The sequence below is a fragment of the Echinops telfairi genome, unplaced genomic scaffold, assembly GCF_000313985.2.
Source record: "Echinops telfairi isolate 266 unplaced genomic scaffold, ASM31398v2 ScPeMD7_18;HRSCAF=68, whole genome shotgun sequence".
Taxonomy (NCBI): Eukaryota; Metazoa; Chordata; class Mammalia; order Afrosoricida; family Tenrecidae; genus Echinops; species Echinops telfairi.
Genome location: NW_022103915.1, coordinates 44,413,116 through 44,427,316, shown reverse-complemented (window position 1 = coordinate 44,427,316; position 14,201 = coordinate 44,413,116). Strand labels below are relative to the sequence as shown.

The 14,201-nt window shown below is 38.1% G+C and overlaps 2 protein-coding genes and 1 non-coding gene across 3 annotated transcripts in view; 2 read left to right on the top strand and 1 right to left on the bottom strand.

Annotated features, from left to right (window-relative positions):
- The window catches only part of HIF1A (hypoxia inducible factor 1 subunit alpha), a 32,361-nt gene that overhangs the window by 3,416 nt on the left and 14,744 nt on the right, over nt 1–14,201 (top strand). Inside the window, exons 2-6 of the mRNA XM_045287627.1 lie at nt 200–390; nt 971–1,116; nt 1,201–1,285; nt 7,609–7,721; nt 8,437–8,641. Coding sequence (XP_045143562.1) covers nt 200–390; nt 971–1,116; nt 1,201–1,285; nt 7,609–7,721; nt 8,437–8,641 — 740 coding nt within the window. The remainder of the gene's footprint in view (nt 1–199; nt 391–970; nt 1,117–1,200; nt 1,286–7,608; nt 7,722–8,436; nt 8,642–14,201) is intronic.
- LOC105979982 (thioredoxin domain-containing protein 17-like) lies at nt 5,069–5,641 on the bottom strand. The gene has a single exon (XM_045287746.1). The coding sequence runs from the start codon at nt 5,609–5,611 to the stop codon at nt 5,183–5,185; it is 429 nt and encodes a 142-aa protein (XP_045143681.1). The 5' UTR covers nt 5,612–5,641; the 3' UTR covers nt 5,069–5,182.
- On the top strand, nt 12,518–12,651 carry LOC115868889. The gene has a single exon (XR_004045850.1). It is a non-coding gene; the product is annotated as a small nucleolar RNA SNORA22 (small nucleolar RNA).

Genomic DNA, 14,201 nt, shown 5'->3' with positions numbered 1-14,201 from the left:
GTACTTTAAATTTGTTCATGGTTTGTCAACACTGAGACTACTTTTGAATGTCTATGAAAGTACATCCTTGCATATACAGGCTTTAAATTAAAAACACACTTTACAATTTGATATGGTCTGATAGAAATACCTTCTTTGAACAGGTTCCTAACATATACATTTTCTCACTCCACCCCACCCCCTTTTGGCTGTTAAATAGGATTAGTTCGGAACGCAGAAAAGAAAAGTCTCGAGATGCAGCCAGATCTCGGCGAAGTAAAGAGTCTGAAGTGTTTTATGAGCTTGCTCATCAGTTGCCTCTTCCCCATAATGTCAGCTCGCATCTTGACAAGGCTTCTGTCATGAGGCTTACCATCAGCTACTTGCGTGTGAGGAAACTTCTAGATGCCGGTGAGTTCTTTTACTAAAGTTCAATAGACCTGGAAATTAGAGATGATTAGGGGTTATTTTCTGAAGAATGTTAAAATGTTTTGATTTTTGTATACCCCATTATAACGTACTTTAAAAATATTTCCACAGTGTTGTTACCAAGTTTAACTTTGTACTCATTTTGCTTTTGTCCCTTAGACATATTGTCAATTCTTCTTTCACAGTGTAGCTTTTTATTACCTACTTTTAAAGTTTCATTGGGCAGTTCTTAATATGCTGACTTTTTCCTACCTTATTGCCCTACCCTACTGATCTTCCTCTTAGTAACGTGACTTCTTTTTTCCAGTGTTCTTTGCTATCCTGTTTTAAATAATAAGGAAAAGCATGTGACTGTTCTAATTTTTGCCTTTTCCATCCTTTGGCTTTGACTCTTCTGTGTTACAGAAGAGTGACGGTGGGGCATGGGGGTGGTTACACAGAAATAAAGTAGATGCTATGTAAAATAAAATATCTAGGTAAAACTTTATATACCACATAGATGTCATGACCATTTAAGTAGGAATCTTAAACTAATTATTTTCATATTCTTGTGCCCTTCTAGGTGATTTGGATATTGAAGATGAAATGAAGGCACAGATGAATTGCTTTTATTTGAAAGCCCTGGATGGTTTTGTTATGGTTCTCACAGATGACGGTGACATGATTTACATTTCTGATAATGTAAACAAGTACATGGGATTAACTCAGGTAGACTACCCACATATCAAGAGAGCTACTGTTTGTTTTTACCATCTTATGCTGTGGATCTAATTGTTTTTAATGTGCTTACAGTTTGAACTAACTGGACACAGTGTGTTTGATTTTACTCATCCATGTGACCACGAGGAAATGAGAGAAATGCTAACCCATAGAACTGGTGAGGACAAAAGTCTGTTGTTTGATTTCATTGAACAGGTTGTTTTATATAATTAAATACTGTTAGCAGTTTTTAAGTTTTGTTCTAGCCTAACACCGAATTTCCTATTTAATGTTTCTCTGTTCTCTGTGAAAACTGTCTTCTATAGTTTTAGGTAGAAGCCCACCGATTTCATATAGGATTAATTGCAGTGGAGTTGATTCCCCTCACCGGTGACCCTAATGGTAGAGGGGAACCGCTCCTGAGGCTTTGCAAGCAGTGACCTTTTCAAGGCTGCTGGTGGATTCAGTCAAGTGCGTCCCCATTTGTGCCGCCTAGAGAGAAGCAATGTTTCATAAAGGAAAAGTAAATAAAACTTAGAACCAAAGGAATCATAAGTTAGAATGCAGATATTAATATTTTAAACAGTTGTTGAAGTTGGGGTACCAGTTTGCGTGCAAGCTTTTAGAAACCCGGTAGGGAATGTGGGGCTTGGCTTATCAGAACTTTAAAAATAGAGCACAGAAAAACCCACTTAACCTCATCGCCTTCCCGTTGATTCCATCTGCGAGCCACCCTGTAGGACAGCAAGGACAACCCGATGGGGCCTCCGAGGCTATCATCTTGACAGAAGCAGACTGCCACGTCTTTTCCCAAAGAGCAGCTGATGGGTTCACACTGACAGCCTTCTGATTAGCATCTGAACACTGTAACCACTGCACTACGATAGTGCCTTTTATGCTATTGTTTTAGGTAATCAGCGGTTCTACAATTTTTTATAAATACCTCTTGATGATAAACAAATGTTATTTAACAATCTTCAAGTTGCACTGATCATAATTTGCTGTTTCTTTCACAATTGAAAGTTACCATGATGAAACTTTATGTTCTGCAGCTGTATTTTGTTCTCCAATTTAAGTGTGTAAATTGGTTTGCTTTTATCTTAACCTCAAATTTATCATTCTTGAATAGATTTTTATGGTTTTCTTTCTTATCACATCTCATAAAATGAAATGGCTAGCCTCAGTGGAGAGGATAAGGAGCATTGGTGGCACAGTGCTTGAAGTAGTTAGCTGCTAACTGGGAGGTTAGCAATTTGACCTCGCAGTCCCACACTAGCTGCTGTCTCAGCCTCTGTAAAGACTACAGCCTTGGCAGCTGTATCAAGCAGTTCTGCTCTCCTATGGGGTTATTATGAGTTGGGATTGACTTGATAGAAATGGGTTAAGGAGAGATTACTTTGGGCCAGGCATATTCTCTGCATTTGTTTATGCCTCTGAACCTGTGTTCCTCATATCAATCCTGTAAAGTTCGTGTTGTTATTTCTATTTCACAGATGAGGAAACTGAGGCCTTGAGAATGATTGAGTAACTTGCCCAAGATTACTTGATTTGTAAGTGGCAGGGCATGGGTTGACTCAGGCGGACTGGCTCAGGACTCTACTACAATCATTAATAAATTAATATTTAAAGTTCTTTTTCATGGTAGTGAATTTTACTTTTTTTTAAACTGCTATTCACCCTGTTGGGGGTGAGGTGGGACTTGTCTTTTTTTTTTTTTAATTCCAAACTCTACTGATGGTGTTGTGGGTTTCGCATTGGGCTGCTAACCGTGAGGTCAAAGGTTTGAACCCACCAGCCACTGTGCAGGAGAAAGATGAGGCCTTCTACTCGTGTAAAGATATACAGTCTCAAAAACGCAAAGTGGAAATGAATTTGGTTTTGGAACTGTGTATATATGTGAACTTGGAAAACAAATACCGCTTGTACTTAGCTAATTCAGGATAAAAGAAGAGTAAATACACTTTGAGAAATTACCTAAGTGGGTTGTAAATGAGTTAGTTCAGTGTTTAGACTTTGAAGTGTATTGGCTACTTGGTGCTTCCTGTAGCTTGGTACTTTCTAAGTGGGTCAGGATGGTGCAAAGGTGAGCTGTTTTTCAGCTAAAGTGATTAGAGTAATTACTGAGAAAAACGAACTATGTAAAAATAGAAAATTATGATATCTTGATTTGAAGATGACTTTTTTCTACTTACGAAGTTTGTTTTTATCTGATGATTGGCTTTTTATGAAATAAAAGAATAATGCTTTGATGATTATTAAATTACTTTAGAACTTTTTTCATATGACAGGACTGCCTTTTGCAGTTAAGAATTGACAGCTGAATTGTGTCTAGAATTCTAAGTGAACAGGAGCTAGAAAGTTTTAAGTTATCCTGTGATTCACAATCGCCTCGGCGGCAGTGAGTGTGCTTCTGTGTACTAGAAAAACAGTTGAAATGTTACCTGTATTTCACCTATAAATTTTCACTTTCTACTTCAGAAAATAAGCATTCTTTAATTAATATTTTAATCTTCTTGACATTTCATACATTTTTTTCCTCAAATCACTTTATTAGGACATGATCTGAACAGCATACCATTCCATAATTCAGTCATCTCTAGTGTTGTACAGTCACTACCACCGTCATTTAACAATCACTACCACAGTCGTTTTCAAAACATTTTCTTCCCCCTTGTACTCCTTGATGTCAGTTCCCAGTTACCCCCCTCACCCCCTGGTGCACTCCCCATGAACCCTTATTCCAGTTACTGTTTCTGTAGACTCACTCAGCCTGGGTTTCTTATACTGAAAAACATAGAAAGTTACATGAGAGAGAGTCAAGAATGCTACCTAAAATTATAAAATACAACAGATATAAGCCCCAATTTGAAAAGAAAAAACAGTATTAAAATCCATATCAAGCTAAAAGTGTATCAGAAGGGAGAGCAAATGACAAGGTTTTGATCATTCGAGTCAGATTTAGCATTTTAATCTATAATTGTCTCTCTAATACTCTATGTCTGATAACCGGGTTATTTCCAGCTCACGTATGGTCAGAGGGGAATCACAATTCTTGGTTCACATAGGCTGGTGTGCTTCTTTCATGTGAGCTTAGTTGACGTCTCACTTAGATAGCTGTTGTTTGAAAACAAGCCTTTAAGACTCCAGACATTATTCTTTCTGATAGCCAGGCACCATCTAATTTCTTCATGTTTTATACAAGCTTCCTATAAAAATCTTTGTACATCTCATGGGTAAGATATAGCCTGCAGCTATACTTTACTGGCTAGAATATAAGTAAATGGATATCAACAAGTCTTTTGCCTGGGTAATAATGTTGATACATTATTCTAAATTACATAGGATCTATTATGTTTTTCTGGTAAACAAAATAATAGATTTCTACTCTTAGAAACGAAGGGCTGTTACAAAGTGTCACATTTTGAAGATACTGTGTTTCTACAACATAGTCATTCAGAGTCTGGAAGATACTTTAGACCTGAGAAAATAAATCATTTGTTTTTAAAGAACTTTAAATTTTAGTTCTCTTAAAATGTTCTTTTTACTAGGAAAATACTGCTAGTGCTTTTTCAATTAACCTTGGTTCTGTTTTTAAAAATCTGGGTTCCTCCATTTAAAGGCTGCGAGCTTCCAGAGGTCAGTCCATCCTAGTTTAGATTATGAAGGACTTAAAATCCCGTAAGGCATTGATCTCTGAGTTTGCATGGCCACTACATACATGCCTACCCCCATCACCAAAACTAGTGTGGTTTTTGTGGCATCTTTTTTTTAATTACACAATTCAATAGTTTTATTGTTCAATCATATCAAGGGGCATTGAACACTTATTACCACATCAATATTAGAGCATGAAGTGTGCAATCACTATCTGTTCTATTGCTCCTTCCTCCTCCCGCCTTCATCATTTCCTCCCAAAACCCCCTCCCTCCCTATCACCACCCCCTACCTCATGAGCATTTTAATAGTACACTTTTGTTTAGACATACACCAACTTTTTTTTAACATGTTACTTACTTAAGAAACAAGCACCCCATTTCTAAAGCAAAGTTAAAAATCAAGATCCAGTTTCTCAAATCTATTCTTCAGAGAATATCATCTCCACGAGGCTGGCCTGAAGACACTCAGATTCTACCAGTTTTTGAGGTTTTCCATATTTAAGTAGTGTCGGCACTGCAGTTACTTTCAACTCTTTTCTGAAGTCATTATTTGGATCTTTCCAATAAGGTCTTTCTCCTACTTGGCAGTAGATGAACACACATCCTTCACCAGTATGCTTCAGACCCTCTAGAACAACTGGTTCAGCCAGCTCGCAGTCCGGGCACCAGCTTTTCCCTTCGGCAAAAATGGTCTTGCTCTTGTGCTGCTCTACAGCCTGGTTGAATTCTTCAAAACCAGACACACGCACGTCCACGTAGCGGAACCATCGGGAGAAAGTGTGGCATCTTTTAAAAATACATACTGGAATGATTTGGTCACTCATTGCCATTAGTTGATTCTGACTCATAGCGGCCTTTTAGAACAGGGTAGAACTGCCCATTTGAGTTTCTGAGCTGGAAACTCTTTACCGGAGTAGAAGCCCAGTCTTTGCCATGGAGCAGTTGGAGGTTTAAAACTGCAGATCTTGAAGATGGCAACCCAGCACATCACCCACTGGGCCACCAGGAATCCTTGGAATGATTCTGTTGTTAGGTGCCATTTGAGTTGATTCTGACCCGTAGCAACTCTATGCACAATTGAACAAAACACTGCCCAGTCCTATGCCATCCTGACCATTGCTCTTATTCTTGAACCCGTTGTTGCAGCCAAAATGTCGGTCAGTCGCCTTTAGGGCCTAACCCCCCTTCGCTGCCCTTCTACTTTACTAAATATGATCTCCTGTCAGTCTCTCCTGGCAATATGTCCGAAGCATGTAAGGCAAAGCTTGGCCCGCCTTGCCTCTAAAGAGCACTCTGACGGTACTTGGAATGATTCTAAGAAAGGCACGGTCAGGCCTTGTTTAAGCAGACCCCAGTAATGTGCCTCAGCACCAAGACTGCCCTCAGCTTTCCTAGTTCCCTCACATGAGTTATGAACATCTTCCTCAAGAACCCAACATTTCTCACTAACCATGCCTAAATTTCAAATTTGGGGTTTTTTGTTTTCTCATTTGTTTTCATTTCTGTTCACTGTGCTAACACTTCTGTTTCCATATACTAGCTTTAAAATGTCCAGATCTTTTTGGATTTCTGTCAGTTTTCAAATGTTTACATTTCACCTCTTCATTTGTCTTCTTTTCATTTCCACTTCTGTTATTGGCCCCTCACCACCTACCATAACTGCACCCTAATACACTGCTGCTGGGTTGTGACCTGAGCTCTTGACGGTGCTTCCTAACTTACTTTCTCAACATTTTTGCGACGGTCCATGTTGTATCATTTGCCATCCAAGGCCCTCGTGATTATGGCCCTGATCTTCCCTTCCAGCAGTGCCTTATAATTGGTTTACTTTTACTCTATAGCCAAATTCTGCTTTGTCCTCTGAACATGGGCTATTTTTCTACCTCCTGACTTTTCCCACTCCTTCTGTGGAGTACCTTTTGAACCCAGATCGACTTGACATATTCTAGTGTTCTTTTTGTCGCATGCTCTCCTGGTAGAAGTTAGGGTTCTGGTTTTTCTCTGTTCTTCTTTTGAAGTGCTCATTTAATTCGGACAGTTAATCAGGATTATTGTAGTGTGTTTGCCTTTAAAATAGCATTTACTAAAAGTTTAACTCTTTCAGGGAAGACAGTGTATCTTACTCATTTTTGTATCACCTGCAGTATTTAGTCCAAGCCCTAAATAATGATTCATTTTCTGTTTGTTTTAAATCAGCCTGACCAGTGAAGATACAGCATCAAGCTACTATTTGCTGACTCAACTTGCTTATAATCTCAATTTTTAAGTTGTATTAGGTTTTGGATTAGAGTCAGAGACTTAAATTTGTTTCATTCTGAGTTTGTTTTATTTGGGGGGCTTTTAATAAGTATAAATTTCCCTATAGAAACAATTATCTGTATGATTTACTGGGAGATGTAAGGGAACAATCAGATACATAAAAACACTTGCTATTTGAAAGCTCATAGCTGTTTTTAAACTTCAAGGCATAAATGGAGTGCGTATTACAAATTGTACCAACACTTTCAATAAAAGGATAGGATGGGTGTCCTCTCTATCTTTTGGGGTAGACATTGATAACCTAGTTATAGGACAAGTTCAGAATTCCTCCACAGTTTAGCCAAGCTTACCAACTTGAGTGTAGAATAATGAACTGTTAACACAGAAAATCATTGTAGACATGAAGTACGGTTTACTGGTTAGAATATGTCAGATATACTGGGGTGGGAAAAGGACTGTGAATCACTTGTATTTATACTGAGAAATCTATCTGAATAGCTCCGAGGTGCTGGGCATTTTGCTACTCTTATTATCAAGTTTGTCTTGGTAATTGTAGTTTTAAACTTTATTTCTTGCTTTCGTCAAGGCCCTGTGAAAAAGGGTAAAGAACAAAACACACAACGAAGCTTTTTTCTCAGGATGAAGTGTACCTTGACTAGCCGGGGCAGAACTATGAATATCAAGTCTGCGACGTGGAAGGTAAATAAGACTGATTTGTGAGTTGTAGTGAATTTGACATAGTAGCTAGAAAGTGATCTTGAGATCACTTGTGTTAAAATATCATTGTTGGAGGAAACTTGGCATTTGCAGAGTTAAACACTTTGTGTGTTTCCCCCAAATTCCAAACCATTTAGGAAAAGGAAACTATGGAAGCATCCTTCACACCTAAATCTAAAAAATAAACAAACAATATTAGTTGATCGATTGACCAAAACCAAGAATAAAGGAATTTGTGTGACCAGTTCCATATTCATAAAGCTTATACTGCAGAAAACTTGTCATTGAAGCATATTCCTTCCTGTCCTTATAGTATCTAATGATTTAGCTCTTTCTAGTTTTTTTCCTCCCTCAAGTAGTGTTTACTGAAAGTAGTGATCACTGGTATGCTTACTGGTGAAATAAAGTCATCAGAGTGGAAATAACTACTAACCAGTTATGATGAACAGAAGGAATGAATGAAAAAGCAACCCAGATTTGCATATGGGATTTTTTAAAAAGTAATCTACAATACTGGGAGTCATGAGTGTTACCAAAGGAAAAACACTACTGTTTATAAAGATATTTAGCAGTTAATCCATTAATGAAAGTGAATTTTAGCATAGCTTACTTAGCATGTCATATTCAACTAACATTGTGTTTCTTCTAGTCTTACAAAGTTTAACAAACGGCCTTTTTGCCTTGCCCTCACATACAGGTACTTCATTGCACAGGCCATATCCATGTATATGATACGAACAGTAACCAGTCTCAGTGCGGATATAAGAAACCGCCCATGACGTGCTTGGTGCTGATATGTGAACCCATTCCTCACCCATCGAATATTGAAATTCCTTTAGATAGCAAGACTTTCCTCAGTCGTCACAGCCTGGATATGAAATTTTCTTATTGTGATGAAAGGTAAATTAGACGTAACTTATAATTTGATATTTCTTGTTTCCAGCATTTTCAAATAGTCACTGAATGGTAAATCATATGCTTCTTCCAATAAATTAAAGGAGTGTATCTTGTGGAGCTCAGTAATATTTTATTGACTTAGTAAATATATTCAGCCATATTCATTAAGCACTTGCTATGTATAAGTAACTTTACCGGACACTATACAACGATGATTAGCATCAGAAGCCCCACCCCCTTTAAAGGCTTTATGTGCATAAAGAGAATGAATACATTTCAGAAACGTTCAGTGCCTCATCTGAGAGAGGATAGATTACTTTTGTTGTAGTCAAAAAGGGAAGTTTTGTCATTTAGTCATGTTATATATTTGCTTTCTTGGCCCCTGGTTTCTGTTACCATTTCCCAAATTTATCTCTGAAGCTCTTTTATTTATCTACTTCCTGTCTGGATATGCTCTATACTGTAAACTGAATATCTGTAATTCAGCTACTGTCCCCAAACATCATCATCATCATCATCATCAGACAGTGCTTTTCCTCTTAACCTCCTGTCGTGCTTACTAACACTGTTGTGGGCACATTAAGGAGCCCTGTTGCTACTGGACTTAAGCATTGGGCTGCCAGGCCTGTGCTTCAGAACCATCACCCAATCCACTGGAGCAACATGGAAGTCTTGGCTCCCATAAAGATTTAGCTTTGAAACCCTATTATATAACGTGCTGTGAGTCAGAATTGATTCCATGGCAGCGGGTTTGAGTTTGGAATCCTAGACACATTGGGTTTGGTTAAAAAAAAAGCGTTCAGAAGCCATCTTTTAACTTTTCTCTCACCCTCACTACCTGTACCAAATTGGTCTCATATCTTGCCTGAGGGGGATTCAGAAAGCACATGGAAGAGAGAAATTCGAGGATATGACATTTCTCCATGAACTTTGTGAAACCCCCTTATGGATACGGTCCACTACCTCTCTTGATCCACGCCCTTTGCACCCTTGCACACCTGCCATTATGTTCTTCAGTTTATTAGTATTACCTTTCGTTGAACTATTGCGATGGCCTTATTCCCCTTTAACATCTCATCCAAATTGCCAGAGAGTAGACTTCTAATGTCAAATCAGTTACTCTCCTGTTGGCGAAGCTTCAGTCGCTCTGCCTCATCTTCACAGAGCAATTTGTTTATAAAAATGTTATAGCAAGTTAAGTTTTTACTTTATCAAAAGATGTACATTTTGAAGAAAAGATAGACCTTTGCAATCAAATATGACCTTCTGAGGATGGCATTCACAAAGATATTCACAATCTGGCCCCTGTCTGCTTGTCCCAATTAATCTTGGGAGAGGAACTTCTACATGGTTCCCCTTCTCCTAATTTGGCGCCTCCAAATTCAGCCAAACCAAACTCCTTGCCATCAAGTCAGTTTTGACTCACGGTGACACTACAGACAGAGTAGAACCGCCCCGGTGGTTTCTGAAGCACTGCGTCTTTATGAGAGCAGAAAGCCCATCTTCCTTCAGGGTCAGACTGCTGCCCAGCATGTAACTCACCATGCCACTGGAAATCCAGCACCCAACAAATAGCTCCCCACGTATTTTAATACTGTGGTGCTTTTGCATATAGCATGTACTTTTCCACTTTGCAGTGAGGTGTGGGGTTTTTTTGTTCTGTTTTGTTTTGTTTTCACTTAACCTCTTAATGCATATACTTCCAATAGCTATTTATAGCATCACGAAGATACTCCACTGTTCCTTATACTTACTGTAATTCATTTATTCTATTAGAATCATTTGCTTACTTGTCCCATTTTCACTAGAAGGAAGTATAATATAATTGTTGAAATCTTATATTTGGTTGCCAGACAGCTGAATCTTAACTCTGCTGCCTAAATTCAGATGATCTTGGATTTTTTTTTTCTCCATAAACATCCATTTCTTTATCATTAGTAATACCTGCTGTCTAAAGTTAGGAGCCCTGGTGCTGTAGTGGTTATGAGGGGTGCTGTGATCTGCAAGGTTGGCAGTTCGAAGACACCAGCTGCTCTTCAGGAGAAAGACGAGGTTTTCTACCCTGTAAAGAGTTACCGTCTCAAACTCACAGGGACAGTTCTGCCCTGTTCTGTACGGTTGCTATGAGTCAGCATCAACTCGACAGACATTGAGTTTGGTTTGTGAGAAAACCTAGCTGTAGTATCAAGTGGACATTAAGCCTCCACCCCATTGAGCCAGTAAATGGGACAGATTACTGGCTTTGGAATTGGATAATCTGGATTCAGACCTGGTACTTACAGGGTGGCCTTAACCTTGGTACTTAATTGCTCTAAATCTTACTTATCTAGTACAAAGGGCTTCTACCTCAAAAGGCTGTTGTGTGGATGAGTTTGGGGAGTGCCTAGTGCATGCAGTGAACGTGTCAGGTTTTAGAAAAATGAAAACAGGAAAACCAGAAAGTGTTTCATGGTATTCGTTGCCAGTAGTCATCTGATTGTGTGACACAACGGAGACCCTGGGGCTTTTTTGAGGATTTCTTAGTATAGGGGTAAGCTTGGGAGAAAGGGAGATGATGGAGCTAAAATGAAAGAGAATGACATTTTCCCTTGATTGCGTCAGAAAATTAGCAAAATGACAGAGGAATCGGTGAAGACAGTAATGTAGAGATCCAGGCCAGTTTTACGTTTGACTGTAGGACTCTTCTTTTTCTGGTCAGAGTGCTTCCTAGTAACGTTTCACATTTATAACCCCCAAAAGCCAGGATATGGGGAAAATGACCATTTTAAAGAAATTTAACTTGTCTATTTCCTAATATCCCCAAGTCATTAATAGTTAATGAACACACTTAATTTCAGCAACTGATAAATTCATGACACTAACTTAAACTAGAGACAAAGATGCACAGTCCTTGTACTCAAGCAGGCTGCACAGAATGGTCTACTTAATTGGCCCACCACCCTCTTTTCACAAAGAAAAAAATGAAATTACTCAATGCCTCCTTAGCAATAAAAACTTGTGCTAAAGTCCATAATTCAGGGTGAAGTCTAGATAGCTGCTTAGGTGCAGCCCCTGGACCATTCCAGCAACCCACAAGGGGGAGTCAGTTCCCATTTTGGGAAACACTGGTATAGACTATAATTTTTTGTTGGTTGTTTTGTGGGGGACACATGCAATACATGATGTAATTTCTTTCCTTTGTACCACAAGTTTCTTTATCCTCACTGCCATCAAGTCAATTCTGACTCATAGTGACAGATTTCTTAATACATTAAAAAAAAACTGAACAGATTTAGTAAAGTCTACCCTTTTGGTATGGAATAGAAACTAATTTTCTAAAGGTGCATTAACTTTATTTTCCTTCCTCATATATGAATAGCATTGGCTTTCTAGGAAAATGTATTCTGTTCAAATCGCCACTTCTCGAGTCCTTTAGTGATATATATACAGTACCCCAGATTGAAAAGCACTGACTGACATCTAATTGAACAAAGCCTATTAGTGTCACCTACTACTAATTTGATCTTCCTGACTGCTTCCCCACCTTCCTCTCTACTCCCCTGCCAACCATATCAAACTATCTGTCATCTGGACAAATAACAAGCACATTCTCACTGCTGTCTTTGCTTGTGGTATACTTTATTGAAATGCTCTTGCCTTCTCTTGGGTGCTCTCTTCAATACTCATTAAGTCTCTTCTATAAGATGTTACTCATTTTGCCATTCTGTAATATGAGACAACACTTGCAAATTCTCATCACTGCACTCATTCACATTGTTTATAAGTAGTATGGAAACTATACCAGTTGGTTTATATATTTGGTTCAAAGACCATGCTTTGTCTGTATTTTCATGCTTTGAACAATACCAGGTACAGATCGGCATGTAAATTTTCCAATAGTGTCGCACAGTGGACACCTGAGTGTGCTTCGTAGTTCCCTTGGCCTTGACACTGTGCTAGAGCAATGTCTGGTCTTTTCCTCTGCATTGAAAGGCACGTTCATCCTTTCAAATGTATTCAAAAGGCCAGCACATCTTTAAAAAAAAATTTCCAATAGTGAAAAAAGAAAGATAATTACAAAAGAATTTTATTTGAATGTATAACTTATACAAACCCAAACTAAATCCATTGCCATCAAATATATGTAAGTCAGTGTTGCCCTGTGAAGCAAAGTAGAACTGCGCCATAGGGTTTCTGAGACTAAATCTTGGTGGGAACAGCCCACCTCACATCTCCCCGCACTTCAGTCTGTGGGTTTGAATCGGGGACCTTGCGTTAGCAGCCCAATGCCAACATCACTGTACCGTCAGGACTCCTATAAGCCAAGTATGACCAGTTCAGATGCTTTGTGAAACAAAATTTGAGATTCATTTATTAAAATACACTATTTCCCTTAGTATAAACGGAGTCTGGTGGCACTGTGGGCTACGCATTGGACTATAGCCTTGGAAACCAAGAAAGCAAGTCAATTGGAAATCATCTTACTGGCAATAGAGTGGGTTGTGGATTTTTTATTCCTTTGTAATACTGCCACCTAGTGTTGATGTATTTTGGTACGTCCCTTAGTAAAGATAAAGAACTCAAGGTTTTGTCTTGACTTCTTATGAGTTGCCTAGTTGCCTTTCTATTTATGTACTTTATTATTTTGAGATAAATTATGGCAGATATTGTCTTGAAGGATGACAACACAAGCAGTATTTTATACCTTTCTTAGAAGAAGGACATCTTCTCTGTGCTGTCTGTAGGTAGTTGGGTTTGTTTTAGATATGTAGTACCTTATATAATATTTGTTTTGCACCTCAATAAGTCTTTTGAAATCTAAAATCTTCACCCATATTTTGCTCTCAGACAAACTTTAAATGAATCCACTTCTAAAATGGCATCCTTTTTCGCATGAAATGAGTTCTGTTTCAGACTGGGCTTAACAGAGAATACTGAGATCTAACTCCTGTCATAAAGATGCAGAGAACTGGCTGCTGTTACTGGCTTACTTTCTAGTTCATCTTTAACTTGATATCATTGTTTCATCTTAGTAAATTCTTATAACCTCTTACTTAATTGCAAAACTAAGTACAAGTGCAACGTCTAAAACTCACAAAATAGTGTGATGATACTCTTTAATCGATGTTCTTAGAATTCTGTGGTATAAGCTGGTTCTCCAAAGTGACACCTGGCCTAAGGACTTAAAAATTATTAGATCAGAATGTGGTTTTGTGGGACAATAATGCTATAGTTTAATCCAGTGAATTTTCATAATTTTCATTGTTTAATACTTTATATTTACTAAAATCCTGCCTTGGTATACTTATCAAAAGTATATACATTAAGATATGATAAAAATTAATGAATGTGTTTGGGTGAAGAGATTATACTTAAAAGGTCAAATAACAGGATGAATCCATAAGATTTACAAAAATGCATGGTGCTATAAGAGCCTACAGAGTTACTAATGATCAGATACAAATTTATTCTAAACAAACAAGGAAGCCATGTGTGTTTTTTAAATTCTCTTGCCCATTAAGTAAATTTATATCAATTACTCTGGAGAAGCATAATTTTTCTTTATCTCTTAGTCTATGTATTTTT